This window comes from Myodes glareolus, chromosome 5 (genome assembly GCF_982192425.1).
Source record: "Myodes glareolus chromosome 5, mMyoGla1.1, whole genome shotgun sequence".
Classification (NCBI taxonomy): domain Eukaryota; kingdom Metazoa; phylum Chordata; class Mammalia; order Rodentia; family Cricetidae; genus Myodes; species Myodes glareolus.
The window spans coordinates 54,422,449-54,443,307 of NC_142030.1; the positions used below are offsets into that span (position 1 = coordinate 54,422,449).

The 20,859-nt window shown below is 45.7% G+C and overlaps 1 protein-coding gene across 4 annotated transcripts in view; it reads right to left on the reverse strand.

The window, feature by feature from the left end:
* The window catches only part of Flnb (filamin B), a 140,057-nt gene that overhangs the window by 21,642 nt on the left and 97,556 nt on the right, over positions 1–20,859 (reverse strand). For 2 of the 4 annotated variants that reach the window (XM_085687960.2, XM_048421314.3), the window contains exons 25-35: positions 18,614–18,781; positions 16,508–16,631; positions 15,928–16,084; positions 14,845–15,034; positions 12,836–13,083; positions 9,169–9,240; positions 8,334–8,436; positions 7,555–7,695; positions 4,229–4,357; positions 3,279–3,452; positions 633–791 (exon numbers count right to left, since the gene is read on the reverse strand). In XM_085687960.2, the coding sequence (XP_085544086.2) occupies positions 633–791; positions 3,279–3,452; positions 4,229–4,357; positions 7,555–7,695; positions 8,334–8,436; positions 9,169–9,240; positions 12,836–13,083; positions 14,845–15,034; positions 15,928–16,084; positions 16,508–16,631; positions 18,614–18,781 (1,665 nt within the window). The remainder of the gene's footprint in view (positions 1–632; positions 792–3,278; positions 3,453–4,228; positions 4,358–7,554; positions 7,696–8,333; positions 8,437–9,168; positions 9,241–12,835; positions 13,084–14,844; positions 15,035–15,927; positions 16,085–16,507; positions 16,632–18,613; positions 18,782–20,859) is intronic. The other 2 variants (XM_048421315.3, XM_048421316.3) reach the window with 2 other exon arrangements.

Below are 20,859 nucleotides of genomic sequence, written 5' to 3' on the forward strand. Positions count from 1 at the left end.
CTTGTTGGAGGAAGTGTGTCACTGTGGAGGTGGGCTTTGAGGTCTCCTATGTGCTCAAGCCACACCCTAGCCCTCACCTTAACCACTTCTTAATGGCAGCGAATCAAGATGTAAGAACTCTCAGCTCCTTCTCCAGCACCATGTCTGCCTGCATGCCATCTTGCTTTCTGCCATAATGATCATGGACTAAACCTCTGACTGTAGGCGAGCTACCACAATTAAATGTTTTCTTTTTATAAGAGTTGTGGTCATGGTGTCTCTTCACAGTTATAGAAACCCTAACAGACATCATGTGACAAGCTGTTTTGCTCTGTCACCTTTTATAACCCACCACAGTGGACTGTACTACAAAATGGAGTCAAAACAAACCTCTCCTTTCTTAAGCTGCCTTTGCTGGGTATTTTGCCAGAGCAGAGAGAAAACTAGCTAATAAGATGGTTCCTCTCAAAATTAGAAACAGGACCCCCTTATGCTGCAACAGTCCAGTATCCAGGGATGCTAACACAAAGGCAGAAGCATACATGCGTGACACAGGTTTAATGTAGCAGACTGCAATGCCCCACCCACTTCCTAAGGGAGGAGGGAGGAGTCCCTGGCCTCACCCCACCATGCAATCCAAATGCAAAGCTCACCAATGTGGTTGTTGGGCAGCCTCTTCAGTAGACAGGGCTCATCACGTCCAGATGGGGCCTTGATATTGGCTGTCAGTGTGCTGAGGTCAGTCTCACTGATGTCCAGAAGGAAGTCGGCAGCTGATCCCAGCTTCACTTGTGAGCAGCGTCTGCTATCGTCTGGGAAAAAGACAAGAGAGTTTCACATGAGCTAGCCTAGTTCGAGCTGTCCAGGGCACACAGTCTGCGTGATACTTAGAGATGAGCAGTCAAGGATCTATTATCCACAGGTATATGATAAGCATTTCTGACAATGTGTATTAATATTTAATAATCAATGTTGGAGGATGATGGGTGGTTATGACTGGTTCAAAGGAAGACAAGAAGCTGGAAGGAACCTGAGCTGCAAATATTCATGAACTGACTTTTAAAGGAATCTCTAACATGCAGAAGAACGAAACTAAGTATCTATCTCTCTGTTCAATCTCTCCTTCTGCTCAAAACTCAATTCAAAATGGATCAAAGTCCTCAAGGTGAGACTAGAAACTTGGAAACTGCAGTGTTTAAAAACTTTAAAAGTGTTTAACACTTTTTAAAAAGGGTTCCATAGTAATAGGAAATAATCTCCAAATTGACCAATGGGATTATATGAAGTTAAACAGCTTCTTCACAGCAAACAAAATGAAGAGAATCTATAGAATTGGGAATAAAAACTACTTTGTCTAAATACGTATCAGGTAGGAAATTAATATGCATAATATAAACATCAATTTATATATATTTTATATAAATATATAATATAAGAAATTAAACAGTAAAAATCAAAAATAAAATATATTGGTTAATAACAATTCTCAAAAGAAATCTAAGTGGTTATTAAATATTTTTAAAAGGTGCTCAATATCTTTAGACAGTAGGAGAATGCAAATTAAACCTGTTTTGAGGTTTTGAGATCGACCCCCACTGCTTATTCTGTTTTTCTTTTCTCTCTCTCTCTCTTTCTCTCTCTCTCTCACTCATTCTTCTTCTTCTTCTTCTTCTTCTTCTTCTTCTTCTTCTCCTCCTTCTCCTTCCTCTTCCTCCTCTTCTTTTTTTTTTTTTTTTTGAGACAGAGTTTTTCTGTATTGCCCTGCCTATCCTGGAACTTACTTTGTAAAGACCAGGCTGGCCTCAAACTCAGCGATCCACCTGCCTCTGCCTCCTGAGCGCTGGGATTAAAGGTGCTCGCCATCACCACCTGGTCTGTTTTGAGATTCTACCCTACACCAGCCAGAAGGGCGATCAGTAACTCAAGGGACAGGTGACGCTGGCAGGTGGAACTCACATTCACTGCTGGTGAGACTGTAAACTGACACAGACATCTATAGAAATCAGTGTGGGAGGTTCTCGAGGACTGAAGCAGATTCACGAACTGACCCATTCACAGCACTCCTGCGAGACTCTAAGCTAACCCACCACAGAGATAACCTGTACATCCAAGCTCACTGCTGTGCTATTCACAATAGTTAGGAAACAGAACCAGCCTAGATGCCCATCCACAGATGAAAGGATAAAGAAAACGTGCTGCATAGACTGAATGAACAATATTAAAAAAAAATGAGACCAGGATATCTGCAGAAAAACAGATGACTATAAGTCATCTTGATAAATAAAGTCAGGCCGACTCAGAAAGATCACGCCACATATGCGTACACATGCTGTGTGTGCATGTGTGTGTGCGTGTATGTGCGTGTGTGTGTGTGTGTGTGTGTATGTATATATGAGAGAGAGAGGGAGGGGGGAGAGAGAGAGGGAGGAGGAGAGAGGGAGGGGGAGAGAGAGAGAGAGGGAGAAGGAGAGAGGGAGGGGGAGAGAGGGAGGGGGAGAGAGAGAGAGAGAGAGAGAGATAGATCAGGGACCATGAGACTGAAGGAAGCTATCTTCAGAGAGGGTAGGTAGGGGGCATGGAAGCAATAGAACACAGCAAAACAAAACCAGAGTGGCAGCTGAGAGACAGGCAGTGGGAGAGAACAATGGGGGAAGAGGAGGAATTAGAACAAAGCGTAATGACATAAGCATGAAAATTCCACAATAAAAGTCATTGCTTTGTGTTGTGAATTAAAAGAAAAAATTAAAGGAATCTTTGTCAAGAGAAAGTTCCCACCTGCTGCCGTGCCCTTGGGAATTTCCCAGTACGCATGAACCCTACTCCCCACAGTGTTGCTATTCACTTCAAACAGGTCTAAGGACCTTGATTCGTACCTCTCCCGAGAAATCACTCTATGTTCCCAAACCAGCAGGCTGGACAGAGGGCATGGAAGGGGATACTTGCCTCTGAATACCAGTGAGCTTGGCTAACTGGCTACACCTCCAAACTTCAGCTTTCTGGTCAGCAGAAAGCAGGAGCTATCTTATGTAGTACAACGCTAACCGGCCTCAGCACTTAGTTCCTGCACTCGGCTGTCAATATTATCTTGACGCCTGTGGCTAAGGGCTTGTTTTTCAGATGGGAACTCGTGTTTTCGCTTCATTATGAGAAAAGGAGGAATTGAGGCAGCCTGAGCCCTGGACTTGGTTTCTCCTGAAACCAAGGGACTACCTTGCCATCCCAGGCGGATGAGATGGGGATAGGTCAGGCACAGCTCGACCTTCCATGAGAAGTTTTAGCAACTAGACAATCGCCCCTACCTGTGATCTTGGCAGTGAAGGGGCTGCCAGGGATGTGCTTGTCATTGTACTTGACCAGAATGCTGTAGTCGCCTGGCAGGGTGGGCAGGTAGGTCACTGTACATGTCCCGTCTTTGTTGTCAATGCAGCTGATCTCTGCTTTTGAGGGGCCTTCGATAGCCAAATCCAGACCGCCTGTGAGCATGATCATGGAAGGAGAGCAGTTAGGGAGAGTCTCTTTGTTCCCATAGGGACAATTCATCTATGGGGACCCTGACACCAGGGACAGAAGACTGACACATTGCACATGAGCATCAGAGCAGAACAATCTACAGGAGAAAGCCTGCTGGGAAAACATGGCACTGTGAACGGGACCTGCAACCCTGCTTAGAGAATTCCAGCTCTCCAGGACCCGAGAAAGATGAGACGGAGAGCTACACACCAAACTTGCGCAGACTGTCCCAGTGGTCAGGGTGGGTGCCACCATCAGGACCACAGGCTTAGGAATCTGTGACTATTGTGGTTGGCGAGAGCACTTTAGCAAGAATGTACAGCTAAAGAACTTGTGGGAGGTCCAGAGGACTAATGAGTAAAATGAACAAAAATAAAACCATTTTCAACCAAAAGCCCACTTGAATTCTCAGCAAGTCACATGAAATAGTTCATAATACAAGACTGATTTCACTCAGATCATAAGAATTTAAACATTTCTATTTTGGATAGACGATGGATTTTCATATGAGAGAAAATGAGACAAGTACTACTATATCATAGTGAATTTCTTCTTTTGAGATGAGGTCTCACTATGTATGGTTCATGCCAATTTTGTGCTCCTTGGTTTGAGCTCCCACGTCAGCCTACTGAGTATCTGGGACTCCATGTGTGCCACCATGCCCAGCACGTGTCAGTCATGGCCATTACCTCTCCAAACAGAAGGCTCCAAATGCACAAACATGTAAACCACACAGTACCTTCTCCCGCATCCTCCGTGACGATGGTGAACGTGGCAGTTTTGTTGGCTACTCCATACACAAGACCAGGACCGTATGCAGAAACACTCCCACTGTTGGGGTAGTTCACATAGAACTGCAGCGGGCTCTCTGCATTTGCCAAAGACAAAAACAAAGCAGGAAACATTAATGGTAAATGGACACCTCAGATAATAGGCAGTACCTCAATGTTCACCTCTTAGCAGGCAGGTTTGTCACCCTTTGAGGCTGTTCCAGACCAGAGGGGTATGTGGGAGCTGACATAGGAGATTTTACCTCAGCTTGGCAAATAAAGAGGCAGCTGTATCATGTGAAGGTAGGAGCTGCTTACCTGAGCAAAGGCTATTTGCCATGCCATTCAAGACGTAAGACCCCCTGATCTAGGAAGATCATCTTCAAAAATGACCCTACAGCAATCCTCTCTGCCCACTGCACTCTCATCCCTATTAAAGCTCTTTCATTCCTAGGATTCATGTGCAAATCAGGAAGGACCTTTGCATCTAACAACGGGGAGTTGACCCACCCACAGAACGTTACAGAATCCATGTGTATTTATTTGAGAGATTAACCATGGTGTGTCACATTACAAAGAGACAAGGCAAACAATGTCTTTATATACCACACTGCTATTAATCCAGAGGGGCTGCTGCTGTGAGGGCTCAGCAGGTTCATGCAAACCTAGTGACCTGCACATGATCCCTAGAACTAAAGTAAAGGTATGGAGAATCAACTACAGTTTTCCTGACTTCCATATGCAAACTTTGGCACAGATGCCCATACATATACACACCGTGCACACACGCAGTAACAGAAAAGAATCATTAAGCCACTCTTTTAACAGAACAAATGTAAATATGCTAGTAGGCACACAGGAAGTCTCTGAAAAGGTCGTCACAGTGGCAATGGAGGAAAGGTGAGAGCCAAGAAAAGTGTGCAGCTGTTTTATATAGTCTTATTGCTTAGCCCATGGGCCTCAGCCTCCTGAGTGAGTTTACAGACACCTAACGCCTGCCTGAAGCTTGAGAGATGACTGTCTCTAAGCTCTGTATCTATGCCATTAGTATATTTAAACAGAAAAACATTTCTGCTTTAACCAAGTATTGTGCAGACTTATGAACATAAAGCGAATGGCAAACTCAAGAGAAGTATTTTTAACTCCTACCTCAAAAGCATAACTTCTCCATTGGGAAAACAAAGAATACGAAGATTCAGTTGACAGAGAACTGAAGACACTCCACTTGGAGCTTATTGTCTTCTTGGCAAAACTGGCCTTTGGGCAAGGAACTGCCCATGCCTCGACCACTGGCAAAATGTACGGTGTCCAGATGGACAAGTAGGATACAAAAAAAAAAAAAAAAAAAAAAAAGACTGCCAAATCTTGCCAAGACAGGGTAAGATGGTTTTGAAAATCTTCCTGCCTCTGAAAATGGTCTATCAGTTACTCTAGGCCTTAGCCAAAGTTGGTTGCTACAACACTGCAAATGAGACTTTGGGTGATTGCCCAAGTAGCTAGTTGTCTCCGTCATCTACTTTTTGGAAGCTGCTTGATTGTACTTCCTGCCTGTTCAAGTAATATTATCTCCCTTCTCAGGCCTTCGATGGGGTTGAAGATTAGACAGTCATAGTTATTTTCTTCTTATGATTTATCCAAGCCATTTGTAATACAAGACTTAGACTCTTTAGGATAAAATAATTATTAAAACATTTAGCATATGTTTCTTGTTTAATATTGTTTATGCTGGTTGTAATTCTAATTGTTATACTTGATATCTGTTCTTATTGTATATAGTTTTTTTTATTGGGTTTGGAACTTTTGTTATTTAGACAAAAAGGGGAGTGATGGGGAACCTCCTCCTCCAGTCAATGGCCTTTGAGAGGCTGGACCAGGTGGGGCGTGGCCTTTGAGTACCAAAAAGCCCATGGGGGTGCCCACTCGGCCTCGCCCCACTCACCACACCTGAATGTTGGACCCCGTTCCTGTTTCCTCGTTGTGATCTGTGAGTTTCACTTTTAACAAAGAAAAACTTTAGTATACCCTATTCGGAGCTAGTGTGAGATTATTTGATTCTTGTTCCACCGATCTGAGGTGTTCCACTTCATCCACTTAATATCTGGGAAGTTGTACCAATGTCATTCACAGAAAAAAGGTACCAAGATACCATGCACTTTGAAATCATCAGACTGGCAAAGAAATAACTGCACAGTAGACTCCTATTGGGCAAACTTGTGGAGTGACAAGCGCTTTGCTTAACTACTGGGGTTCCAATGTAACAGCTCCAGGAAAGAAAATAGGGTGCAATCTATGTAAATTACAAAGGCCTGTGTCTGGCCCCACAGCACTTCTGCTCAGGGGGCTAAATCCCACAGGTACACCAAGTGCGTCAACAAGAGTGGTGACAAGGCTGAAATGCTCCCCAGTGGGGACCTGGAGGCACACACAGTGACTCATCCTGGTGAGGGAAAACCATAAGGTGTGAAGATATACCACTCCACAGACCTGCACATGCTAGACACGCTGTCAGAGGTAAAAGGCAAGGACAGCTGACGGGAAGATAACTACCTTTCAGTAAAAGAGGGTTGGATTTTAAAACCTGTATTCTTTTTTTCAAGATAGGGCTCATCTGTGTACCGCTGGCTTTCCTGGAACTCAAACTGTAAAGCAGAGTGGCCTCGACCTCAAGAGATTCATCTGCCCCTGCCTTCCGAGGGCTGGGATTAAAGGCATGCACCACCACCACCTGGCTAGAATCTGTATTCTTACTTGGATGTGGTCTTAAAATTTTTCTAAACTTGATCATAAAATTTACCAACAATCAGTTGTAAGGAGAAGGCAGATGGAGGTTACAGGTCCAATCATGTTACTTACTCAAAATAGTAAATTAGAAGATATTTAAGCAATTACAAAGAGCCAGTGAAAATGACAACAGTGTGCTGGGTGACGGCCAGAAAACACAAGCTAGGAGTTCCTGGGGGCTATCTGTCTTCTTCGAACTCCTGAGTTTTAGGGTGTGACCCTGTCCTAAGTCCCACACCCCACAGGGTTTGCAGGCCAGGTCAGAAAGCCTCACTTCCTCTGCCTGCCTTGTATTTGATCTTTGGCCACACTTAACACAGTTACGAGGACAAACAATCAGAGCCGCACGGCCCTGCCCTCTGACCCAGGATGATGAGATGTATTCTCTCTTCAGGAAGCAGACTCTCAGGCTGTTTGCACAGGGAAGCCAACATGACATTCCCGGGCCCGCCCTGGAGAGCACCTTAGCTTCCCAGATGTCCAGGAGGCTAGCGAGCTGCTGTACCTCACTTACCAGGGATGTGGCTCCCCATGTATTTAATGTGCATTTCATGGAGCCCGACTTCAGTGGGGGCGTATCTGACAGTGACCGTGCCATCTTTGTTGTCCACGATCTCAGGTGTAGCTTTCTTCCCAGAAGGCATATGCACCTCTCCTGGAGAACACAGGGACACAGGGCATTGGGGTCACTTGTGACCTCTCCCCACAAAGCAGATGTAACATAGAAATGTCTCCGCTACACAGGTTCTCAGACCCCCAGAACACTCACACTGCTGAAACATCCAAGTACCACAGTGGGAAAACTGAGACGTGCTTTCTATGGCTTCCCTTTGGTTTCCACGAGAAGCAATAGGCAACTATTGTGTAAAGAAATGAAGGGTATCTCCAACAGGCAAATTCAAAGTGCAAAGAGGATCTGAGAAGATCACAAACTAGTAAGGGGAGCAGGAATGAAAGAGGCTGGGCTTCCAGAAAGGGACTTAGATAAGATAGACCTCAGTGTTTCAGGCTGTATTTGGAAAAGTGAGTGGATAAGAGAAAGCAGGGAAAAGGGGGAAGAGAAACCTGGCAGTGATGTGATCTAAACAAGGTTCCTACCCTGAGGAGAAACACAAGTCTCAAGAATGTAATGCAAGTTATAAACGAACCACCTCTTCAGAGAAACGGGTTGTCCAGTCTCAGGGGCACTGGGGAAGGAGCCAGGACGGAAGTATGGCAGAGCCACCTCCCCAGCACTGTTCTGAGCTGCAGGTACGGCAGACAAAGGGGAAGGCAACTCTTGCAAGGGTTTACCTGTGATTTCTCCTTTCCTGACAGCAAATGGAATCACCAGGTCAAAGGGCTTAAAACCTAGGCCGTTCATGTCACTCACTGGGACATAGGCCTCTTCAGTCACCTAAAAACAGGAGAGACTGGTCACTTCGTAAAACAGACAGCAGTGTGGACTCGTGGAGCTACAGAGGGCAGAACCATGGGAATTCTACAAGGCAATAAGGCCTAAATTTGGGGGTGTGGCCATGGACTTATGAGCTCTGTCTGACTAGGTCAGGGTCAAGTTGGAAAGATCGGAAAAGTTCTACTGATTGATGACTTGCTAGAAATGGCTTGCTCTAAGAGTGTGCTTGTAGAATTCCCAGTATTGGCCAAAAGGAAAATGGAAAAAGGAGAGAGCAATGTCTGCTTCCCAAGAGGCTCCACCTGGAAAGGTTTAGTTGCTTGTGGCCTGGAAAAGAAGGTGTGTTTTAAGTGGCATAAAGTGGCAGCAGGTGACTTTGCCCCTAGACAGAAACCAGATGCACAGGTGGTAGCTTGGAGTCAGTAGGAGCTCTGCCAACAGCCATCCATCTTGTTATTTAAACATGGGGGGAAAAAAACGGCACCCAGCGTGATCACAGACAGGATGGCTGGTAGACAGGACGGTTGGTGATTCGCGAGGAGCAGGTGGTGACATGGAGGTAGATCGTAGAGAGAGCGGGATTGTGGCGATGGGATGGATGATCAGTGAGGACACCAACGGCCAGGACACCAGGGGACTTAAGCGATTCCCACAAGCAGGCAGCAGCTTTTCTAAAACGAAGGTTGAGTGAACCCAGAAATGCAAAAAGGGAAGACGAAAACCAAAGTGTACCCAGGGCCTGAATCCAGGGGGACATGCATTTACCGGTGCCTTCTCCATGGCTGTGACTTCCCCATCGGTGGCCTAGTCAGTGGCAAATGAAGATTAATTGGGAATCACACCAGAGGGATATTGTTACCCAAGATCCTTACAGTTTGTACGCTACCCCCCCCAATTCCCAGCAAGTGTCTGTTATTATGGAGTGAGGTTTTTTTTTTTTTTGGCCTCCACCTCCCACGTGCTGGGTTATAGGCATGTGCCATCATACTCAGGATGAATGATAAATTCTCTCTGCCCTTTTAGAGGGAAAGCTGTCCTCTTTGTGACTGCCACAGGCACTTCTCCTTTGGACCCACAATTCATGAGTAAGTGATGTGGACAGAAGCCACAGTGGTGTCACAAGAGACTGAAGTAAACCCTGCAGCTATTGGTCAGAACAGCAAGTGGATTGGTGAGTGAAGTCTGACAAAATTCTATGGAAGGGAATCCATGTCAGCTTGAGGGAAGCAAGCAAGCATCAAAGCTATACATCATGATCCCTTGCAGGAAACTCAAGCGTCCATTGTGCAAGGAGAGAAAGCTGACAGCCACCATCCTGGCATGAAGTCAGGAAAGAAGTGGACTTTGTTTTTCTTTTACTTGACATCTGGTTTTGCTTTACTTTGTGTATGTGTGGTATATGTATGTGCTCGTGTGAACACATAAGTGCAAGGTGTCTCTTATTGCTTTCCACCTTGTTTGCTAGTTTAAGATTTATTTAATGTGCATGAATGTTTTGTCTGCATCTATCTATGTATTCCATATGTATGCCTGGTGCCAGCAGAGGTGAGGAGGTTATAGTTGGTTCCAGGAATTCAGAACCTCCACAAGAGCAGCCATTCCTCTAGTCCCTAGTTTTTGTGATTGGGCACTGGGTTTGAACAAAAATTCAAGATCACTGATTGACTAGACTAGCTGTTTATCAAGCACCCAGGATTTTCCTGTTTCTGCCTTCTGGTTACAGGCATGTGCTGTCATGCCCAGATGTAACATGAGGGGGCCGGCTTGTTGGGGTTTCCGTCCCGCCCAGTACCCCACAGCCGGAAAATCCCAAAGAGAAATCACACACAGGACTCCATAAGGTTACAAACTGATTGGCCCATTAGGTCAGGCTTCTTGTTAACTCTTATAACTTATGTTACCCCATTATCCTTATCTACATTAGCCACATGGCTCCGTACCTTTCTCAGCTGGGCAAGTTACATGCTGCCTCTTCGGTGGTCTGCGCAGGAGTGGAGAGAGAGCTTACTGTGTCCCAGAATACTCCCAGTCTCTTTACTCCACCCCTACTTCCTGTCTGGCTTTCCCGCCTATACTGCCTGCCTGGTCAATCAGCGTTTTATTAAAATATGATTGACAGAATACAGACAATTCTCCCACACCACCCAGATTTTTATGAGTGCTGGGAATCTGATATCAGGCTATGCTTGCACAACACCTGCTTTACCCAGTGTCATTTCCTTAACCCGAGAAATGTCTTTAGTCATTAATACGTGGGTTTTCTTCTTCTTTTTTTTTCTTTTGACGTGGAGGGTTTAACTTGTTGGGTAGATTTTTTTTTTTAAATGATTCATGTATTTTCTGTGCATTGGTGTTTCGTTTGCATGTTTCTCTGTGCGAGGGTGTCAAATCTCCCAGGGCTGGAGTTACAGAAAATTGTGAGCTGCCATGTGGATGCTGAGAATTGAAACTAGGTCCTTCAGAAGAGCAGTCAGTGCTCTTAACCACTGAGCCATCTCTCCAGTCCCAATAATTAATGTTTTAGATTTTAGTGTATATTCATTTTTAGAAATGGTCAGTGCCCCTGATCCAACTGACCCAACAGGGAAGGGTCCCTCACCACCATCCTCCTAGGAACAAAGGATGACAAGGAACAAAGTGCCACCTGCAGAAAGGTCGTTACTGACACCCAGCTTTAGGGCCAGTTTAGGGCCAGTTCTGATGGCGGCCACCTCAAAACCATGTCACCAACAGAAAGGCCTTTCAAGGCTATAGATGTAGCCTTGCGATTTAAAACTTCTCAGTGGGGACAAACACGCTGCTCATCCATGAACTTAGCTGACCACGCCTGTGGTCACACTAGGACATTTGCTCTTAATGTGGTGTCAGGTGTCCATGTTCTTCTGGTCCTGAGCCTATAAAGGGAGGAAGAGAATCTACCCAGGGAAGGGGGTGCAGCAAGTGACCACTGGACATCCTCAAGCTGTGAGCACTTAGGGCTTAAGGCTGTTCAGTTCTAATTCTTCTGGAATGTTCCACCTGTTAATGTGGTCTCTGAATTTTGACCTTGATTTTTCTCAGTTAGACCCCAGCATCTGGGGACTCTCATCCCTAGATCATTGCTGCAGCATCATGACGTCTGCCCAGCGATTTCTGCTTGTCTACCTCATTCAGTTCTAACTAACAAGATCATATCTACCATGGGATAAACACAATGTCTTAAAACTACAACTGGGACACTTTTCAAAATAACGCCAACATTCTCGCTGCAATGTTTTCTCCCCTAGAGAAGAAAAACACTCCCAAATGGACAGTGTCCAAAGTTGACAAGTGTTTACATATTTGAGATATGAAAGAGCTTTCAGACCTCTGGCAGGATGTTTATAGCTAAACAAACATGGAGGGAAAAGAGAAAAGCTATAACAGATTATGGATGGGAACGGAGTCCCTGGGCTTCTGTTTGAAACACTCTTTGAACCATTCTCCATTGCTGTACAATGTGAAGGAATTAGAAAGCACTTCATAGGCAATGGTTGGAGTCATGTCACCGGCTGGCAGCATAGGACCTGTGGTTGGGTGGCTGTTCTTTTGCATCAAAGGATACAACGAGGGAGCCCACATGGTACCTGGTATCTGTTCAGACTGGGCAATCCTTATTTTAACAGGGCAAACAGAGCTTGCTTCTGAGGCTTATGTGGAAATTCTGCCATAGTTCTACCAGGCTCTTGTGGAAGAACCTTAATAATCAGAGAAGATCTAAAAGGCACCCAGAGCTGAAAGCCTTTAGTTTTTTAGTTTTCTGTTAACCTGAATATTTGGACAATGGTGCCCTTCTATTCCCAATCTTCCTTGCTTTAAAAGGGAAGACACACTGGGCAATGGTGGCGCACGCCTTTAATCCCAGCACCCAGGAGGCAGAGGCTGGCGGATCTCTGTGAGTTCGAGGCCAACCTACAAGTCTAGCTCCGTGACACCAAAGCTACAGAGAAACCTTGTCTCAAAAAACCAAAAAAGAGGGGGAAGACTTCCCTTTTCGAACCTAGCAACTGGAGGTTACTATGCACTCTGAGATATCAGAGGCAAGTGTGTAGACAAGAGAAAATGAGAACCCTTCTCCTCCACTGTGGAGATGGGAGAGGAGGCACATGCACTTTCTTCTTTGTTTTTTCCTATAAAGCTAAGCTAGCTCTCCCTCTGAGATAGTTTAGACAAAGTCTTTGCCTAACTCCCTTGGCATGACAGATGCCTCCATGACTGAAGATATCACCCTCCCTCAATTAGTGTTTCTAGAGATTACACCTAGAGTCAAAGCCATGAGGAAAGACTCAACTTTCTCTAATTGTAATTGTAATTGTAATAACTGATGGCTATTACAGTATCTGTTAGCAACCGTGGGCTCGGGAGAAGGAACCTTGCTTACCATGACTGTGAAGGGACTATTGGGAATATCAACGCCACCGAAGCGCACATAGATCACATAGGTGCCTGGCTTGGCAGCAGTGTAGAAAATGTCATAGGTCCCATCTTCATTTTCTATGACATCAGCCTCAGCCTCGGTGCCATCTGGGGTCAGAATCGTGCAGGTCACTTTCCCCTTCCCAGCAGTCTTGGCATCCACTACAAAGCCCACTTCCTCGCCAGTTTTCACCATGGGGGCAATCCCAGGACCTATAGGAAAGGTCAGAAGAAAATCAAATCATAGGCTGTGGATACTTGCATCAGATACTTGCATAAGTATAGGCTGTGGATACTTGCATAAGACCTCAGAACAGGTAAAACTATGCTGTGCTATCTATGTCGTGAAGGTCAAACCTTTACCTGCTGCCAGGCAGAGGGGCATTCCATAGATCAGTGAGAAGAGTACTGCTCAAAGGAATCTCTGATTGTGCCTGTCCTTAGCTTTGCAACCTCTCCCCAAACAACAGACAGCTGGTCACCCGTCTTTCCGTCTCCAATTTGCAAAAAAAAAAAAAAAAAACCAAAGTATGAACAAAAACCACACTGGTCAAAATGTGCAAAATGATGGAGGGCGATGGGGCGTGCTAATAAAATTGTTTACACAGTAGGACGTAGGAGTTGAGATGGTGACGCAAGACTCGGCAGAACAAGAGGTGAGACCAACAGGTACCACCAGGCCAAGAAAAAGATCCTTGGCTGAGCTGGGGGAAACAGGTCTGCAAAGCCAGGAGCTCCCCATCTCTCACTAAACACGCCCTCACCAGTTGTTGCCATAGACCAGAGTGGTATATGTTTTTCAGTCTTTTTGCCATGGGTGGGACAAAAAGGGCCAAAGTGAGCCATCTGAGATCAGAGAACAGACCACATCTAGGGTACACCTTCATTCAGTTTCTTTTCATTACGAGGAGTAAATGATTTCATTCAGTCAGTGATTCATAGAGTTTTGATTTTTCTCTACCAATCAACCAATTGATAGTGTGCATGTGTGTTTGCATATGCAAGCACATGGGCAGGTGTGTACTTGTGTGTGCATGTGCATGGAGACAATTTCTGAGACAATTCTTTCCTCTCGCTATCTGGGTTTTGGGAACTGAACTTAGGTTGTCAGGTTTCTTGGAAAGCACCCTTACTCACTGAGCCATCTCACCAGCCCAGGCTTCATGTTCTAAAATCTGCTAAAGCAGCAGCATCAAGCTGTAGGAGTTGCTTTTAGAAACAGAAAGGTACAAAACCAGGCTTGCTGACATATGCATAGAAGCCCAGCTCTTCGGAGGCAGAAGTGGGAGGATTAGCATTTGGCAGCATCCTCAGCTACACAGCAAGTCTGAGTGAGGCTAGCCAGGAAACACGAGACCTTTTTGTTTTGTTAAATGGACAATACCCTATTGGACTGGTATGATGGTTCAGCGGGTAAGAGTGCCCGCAGCTCCTTGATGAAAGCCTGGCCACCTGAGTTCAAGGCTTAGAGTCCCCCCTCCATATGGTCAAGCAGGCATGTCTAAGAAGCTGAAGCAAGGGACGGTAAAATGTTCATGAATTCTCAAGAGAAAAATCCCAAATCCTTTCATATTTTTTTCCCTATTGCCGATCTAAGTAAAATGCTCTTGAATGAATTCTGAACAAGTGAGCCCACCACTCACACAGGCGGAAATAGGCTGCTTCTCATGACAGTCCCCATAAGAGATATCAGCTAGTCCCCTCACTTCAAAAGCATGTAAGAGCTCCCCTGCCCCGATATCACGCTCAGCATCTTTCCCACCCACCCTTATCTCATCTTTGTAATAACTGTGATGTCATCTTGGACACCTGGAAACGCTTCTGGAGTCTTAATGTTCTCACCTCAAAAGATCTTCACTCAATGAGCGTATGGCGGGTGCTCCAGAGAGCCTAAGCAACTTTCCTAATCACACATCTATCAAGTGGCACAAGGCCAGAACACGCACACCTAACCTGATGCTCTCCTGCACTCACCTGTGGCCAGACACTTGCTGGCATCGCCTGTTTGCGTGGCCCGGATGCGGTAAGGAGAAAGTGGAATGTTGTCTCCACCGTAGGTGACCCCAATCATATAGCGTCCAGTCTTATCAGGGATATAGGTTACGGCGTATGTGCCATCTTTACTGTCGTGGACAGTGGCTCTTTGAGGCTTTCCCTCTTGGTCCTGTGAATCACAGAGCAATGCTATCTGGGATGCTGCTACCAACATGTAGAAACCAATCGTAGCAAACCATGCTCTTTAATCAGCACCTCTACAGGTGGGAGCAGACAGAAGCTTAATGTGATCTTGTTCTGTTGTATTTGGGTAGGGAAAGGAAAGGGTCGCAGATCACAGCATGATGGCCTGTCAATTAGTATTTGAGCATCACATAAACTATAGAGATAATACGGCAAAAGCTTGGCTCATAGTCTGCCTTTCCTTTCCCTTCCTTTTCTGTTAAAAACGGGACATTCCTTAGTTAGGTGCACCACTGAATATAAGTCTCCACGTTTTCAGCTTTGCCACCCTACACCCATGTGACTATGAGCCAGGGTAGGGGAGGTCTTCTCACCTACAAGAGCCATTTTCCTTGTTTCCGTCTACCTTCTGGTTCACCTTCTAACCCTGACATCCAGAGCACTGGTAGGCTCATGGTCCATTGAGTAAACATTAGGGACAGACCCACATTAGGTTACAGATGCAGCTTCCTTGGTGAGCCATGGAACACCTAGGTAGCCTACCTCTGGCATTGTTCCCAAGAAAGAACAATTCTTTGTTAGAGGCTCTGTGGTATGTAGAATTATAGCCCCCACCACACCAAGGGGCAATTAAAAGCAATTAAAATCAGCATAAGGAGCAATGTAGTAACAAAGAAGACAGTGTCTGGTGCGACCCCGCCATCACCTCAGATGCTCACCCAGGTGAGATACTGGCTGTAAAATTCCCAAAACATGTGGCCTGGGGCAGAAATTAGTCATTAAACTCCCGTTTTTAGTCCATTTCCAGGATATTAAGTTTTACTAATAAGGTTTGGCTCTCCTCTCCTCCATCATGAACAGCCAAACAACCATAGTTACCGTGATCTGGACTGCAAGGAGGCCTTCACCAGCGTCTCTGGCATCAATTGCAAACTCCACAGGTAGGCTGGCAGGCACTCCATAGGAACTGAGTCCAGGCCCAGAGGCAGTCACTTTGCTGGCATCATACGTGGGAAGGACCTTGACCTTAAAGGGACTTGGTAAACACAGAAGGCCTGGTCAGTAAGGATACAGGTCAGTCCTGCCCTACCTGATCTCTCTTCTACAAAGAGTTGGGACTGAGAGGAGGATTTCTGCAAGACATACAAGAGCAGGCTTAATCAAAGGACCAGAAGGTCATTGAAAATATAGAGCTATGAGGTACAAGCCACCATACAACAGCCCATCTTGGCTTCCCTTTGAGCTGAAGACAGACGGATGGACAGACCCCGGAACAGGAACTAGTGTCTACTGGACGGTGCCACACTACATGAACTTATACAGGTTCTATAACATGTGCTAAAGGAGAAGTGAGTGAACGGCTGGGGGACAGGGTGGCACCAGAGCAGGGGTTACCAATCCTGCGGGTGGACAGTTCTGAGGGTGGATTGTACCCAAGCCTGAAGACTGAGATAGTCACCTTCGAGGGATCTCTTCATCAGCATATTTGACAGAAACAATGTAGGGCCCCTCCTGAGATGGGGTGTAGGTCACTGTGTGCGTGCCATCCCCATTATCCACCACATTCACTGGCTCCACGAGGCCTGAGGACAGAAATGAGAGGGCTGATAACAACCTGGCCTCCTTCACTGCACCCCAGCTGCATTTAGGACAGGATCACAGTCATCCCCCAAAACTTTTGGTTTCCACTGAAGGGTAACATAAAAAGGCAAGCAGGACATAATTACAGGATCTATAAGTCAAAGTAGCAGAGTTAACATCAAGAGACACCTCTAGCTTTTTGTGGGTTAAAGTATACTCAGCCTGCTATACTGCCCTAGAGTACAATTTAGGAGACCATCCATGCTTGTTGTTGGAGATATGCATTGCAGACATGCTACACATTCTTTCAAGCTGGTTAGGCATGCTTGGGTGTGGTAATTTTAATTCTATAGCCGAGAAAGTACCAAAATGTCAAAAACCTCAACAGCAAAAAGTAACCAATGAGCTGGCCAATCAAGACACCTTGCCTCCTTTCAGCAAAGAACACAATGGCACCAACAAGCTAGGGTACAAAGTTACAGAGTAGGTAGGGGTGCCAATCTCAAAGAACCAGAGGGACATCAAAAGGATGCTACAGGTGATAGAGTATATTAATGCCTGATTAAAACATGCACTACGTTGATAAGATTCTAGACCCCCAGCCTTGAACACATGGCCAAGGAGGTGTCAGTAGAAGGGGAGGTTAAAGCAGGGTGTGCTCATTAAGAAAAGTCAGGTGAAGTAAGGACAAGTCAGTTTTAGAGGTGGGGCCAGCTAGAGGCTCCCAGGTTACATAATTGGAAGCAGCTGCTGATGGGAAAACACAAACCTCAAACCCGTCTCTATAAAGGCAACCTTTGGGTCAGCTTTAAAGAGCGCTGAAATGGCTTCCAAGGGGCTGTACCTTGACTGGGAATCCACTGCAGCAGCTAAAATTACAAGGCTGTGACCTGAGAAATCCTCCGTATTCGAGGCTACTCTGGAAATATAGCCCCCCCCCCCCTTGGTTCAGCAGCTTCACTAAAGGAGAATCCACCCCATGACCTCATTTTCCCAGACCACTTCTGCTCTGAGCTTCAAAGGGCAGAACCTCCCGATGAACTCCACGAAGGAGGTTTCCCTTCAAAGGAAGAAACCTCAGCTCACTACTTCTGGAAGCCACAAACACATCACAGAAGAGAAAGCTACGTTAATTAAGAAACCAGGCATACTAATTCATATGGAAAACAAGGCATGTGTTAAATATCAGATGAAATACAGCAACAGACTTCAGTAGTTCAGGGTTGGCCCCAGAAACCTTAATGACAGATTTTCAGCAGTGCGGGCCAACTACCAACAAACCCCATTCCCCAAGACACCCCCTCTCCAGGAAGTTGAGAAAATGACAAAGTTATATCCCGCACCAAGATTCTGGTATATTCCACAGCAACAATGAGCACCTCACAGGGATGGATCATCTCCAAACCCTACCTCCTGTCCACACCCAGACGAACCCCTGAACACCCCATACATGCTGAGCATACATACTTTTCACATGGTGCAGCCATGTGAAAAGTACATGTTAAAGTCCACACAGCTCTTCCTTCGATAAGCTACCTGGGAAAGTGAAGTTATGCACATGCCCCAGGTTCCAGTACTCAGCAGGCAGAGGTAGGACGATAGCAAAGGTCAAAGCCTGTCTGGGTTACTTAGTTAGACCACAATGTTGGAAAACCAAAGCCTAGGATGTAGCTCATTGATAGGACACTTGTGTGGCATGGGTAAGGAAGGCCCAGGGTTTTGCTTTCAGCATCGGAAATGAAGAAGTTAAATTATAAAAAGAAACATAGGACTACATTATTAACAGGAGAAATGGACTTAGGACAATACACCAACTTTTAAGCAGACTCGTCTGCAGGCTAGCTAGAATGTAGAATGATGAATTAACTGAGAGACTTTAACTATAAAATTCATGAGCAATCTCCTAAGAAAGCACCTCCTCTGGGTCATGGTTGTCTCTACCCATGGTGGGTGAATGTGGGTGGCAGACAGGATGCAGACTCACCTCTTGGGCCCAGGACCCTCACTTCCAGTGGAGCTAGACCAGCCTTGCTGCTGTCCACCGTGAAGGACTGCTGGATGCGAGCTCGTACACCAGAGCCCAGACCTGGGCCGACAACTTTGACCTTGCTGGGATCCACAACATCTTTGGCAGGAACTTTGAAGGGGCTGCCTGTAAGAGTCACAGGATTCTGAGCATGAAGCAATCAAAATAGCATCCTGTTGTTGCTCTACCTGGACAGCGACTGTAAGTACCTCACTCAGTTCAGCCTGCCTTACAGTGGGTGCAGCTATGCGACCACAGCTATTCCCATATCTGCCATGCAGCACTAAGCCACATGGAGACACGGGATGGGGGGAGTGAACTATTCAGGAAGCCAAAGTAGGGCGTCAAGAGCACATTCTTCTAATATCCTGCGTGGCATCAGTTGGGAGGCATATAAGGCAGAACATGTAGGAGACAATGAATTTGATCTGCAGGAGATACAAAAAGCTTTCCAGTAAAATCAGTGCTATATGATATAAGAGGGAGCAGCTACCACACAGGGGAAGCTGCCCTTGGTGGAATTCCCAGGAAAGCAAACATGATGCTCCCAGCTCCTGGATGTTTCAACTCTCAAGAGTTACTTTGACTAAGCAGCCTGACACTAAGTACTGCTGGCTGGGGGCAGTTCTGGGGTTCAGGGGAGATTGAAAATCAGCTCTGGGAGGAGGCAGAAGCCGAAACACAGGAGTAAGGCAGAGGCATAGAGGAGGAGAAGCAAGGCTCTTGGAGGATGGAGGCAAGCAGCTTAGCGACAGGAGTATATGCAGAAAAGCATATATGTTGGCCTCACAACCCACACCCAACCTCTTTCCCTCCTATATAAGCCAGTGCCTTCTGAGCATGCATCGTTGCTCGGTTCCACGCTCCCTTGGTAAAGCCTATTTCTTTAAGGTTAATCTATGGTATGCTGCAGGAATGACTCTTGGGAAAACCTGAGGATCTTCCACTTTTTAATAACGTCCGTTGTAAAGACTGGTAAAACACGCTGAATCCAGGGAAATAAAGATTTGTAAGTGAAGCATATACAAGAAACAAGTTCAGAAGAGCCAGTATTGCCAACAGGACTTCTCATATAGCAGGAGTGCCACTGTCCCCAGCAACTTCAGGTTGTCAAGGCCATGGTTAAAGAGCTCCAAGTATCATTTGCCACATGCAAAACATGTGCCCTTCACATTTCAAAAGGTAGGTCAACTGCCAGATGCCTGCCACGGAAATAAATGTTTCTGCTATGGACCTCAGAAAGCTTCCACTCTGCAAAATTAGGGTTTGTAAATACACTTACATGAAGAACTGAGACCCTAGCAAAGGCGAGCAATGCCTTCCATGCTGGGGTTAGGCAACAAGAGTGTTGTACTGGGAGTGATAACTGGGAACTCTAGTGTTAACAAGCAACAAGAGACTATCTCTGAGGCCAATCAGTAAGTCAGAACCTCAGCTGGAAATTGTGTGAACTCAGCTTGAGAGTAGCTTTGTAGCAGTACGCAATGGTCTAACATGTTCAGATTTACTATCTTTGCCAACATCCTACTCTCTGTTCCAGGTGAACATCACCAATTGACCACAACCCTTCAAGAATCCCAATTAATCAAGTGGTCTGGGCAGCTTCCACCAGAAGACCATAGTTGGCTCATCACAAGAAACCAGTAAGTTATTATAGGTAAGATGGAATAGTCTATTTAAAACAGTATCACCACCAACATGTAAGAGGCAGAAAGATTCCAAGTCTGAGGTTCTGTCTCAAAACAAAAAAATAAAAATCCGCCAGAGGTTTGTATGAGTCCAGAAAAAACAACCCGTATTTAATCATCCAAATACCCAGGAAAGCAAACAAGAAGTTGGTAGGTCATTGGATATTTCAGGTCTCAGGAGTTATCTTGGCGACACTAAGACAAGCAATGTCTTACACTAAGTGCCTCTGTCTGGGACAGTTTTAGAGTTCAGGGGAAACTGATTTGCCTCTGGGAAGAGACAGAACCTGAAGCACAAGGAGCCACCATTTCCCCTGATGGGAGAGGCCCAGGTGCATCTTTTTTGTGGTTATTATCATTTGCTTAGGGCTCACAGATGGACTCAAACTCTTACTCCTTATGCAGGGGAATTTCAAAGCTCATGCCATCCAGTACTTTCCCAAAGTCAAGGCAGCACCACTGCCTCTATAGCAGAAGCAAACAGAAGTCAGCAGAATCAGCTGCCTGGTGAAAGAC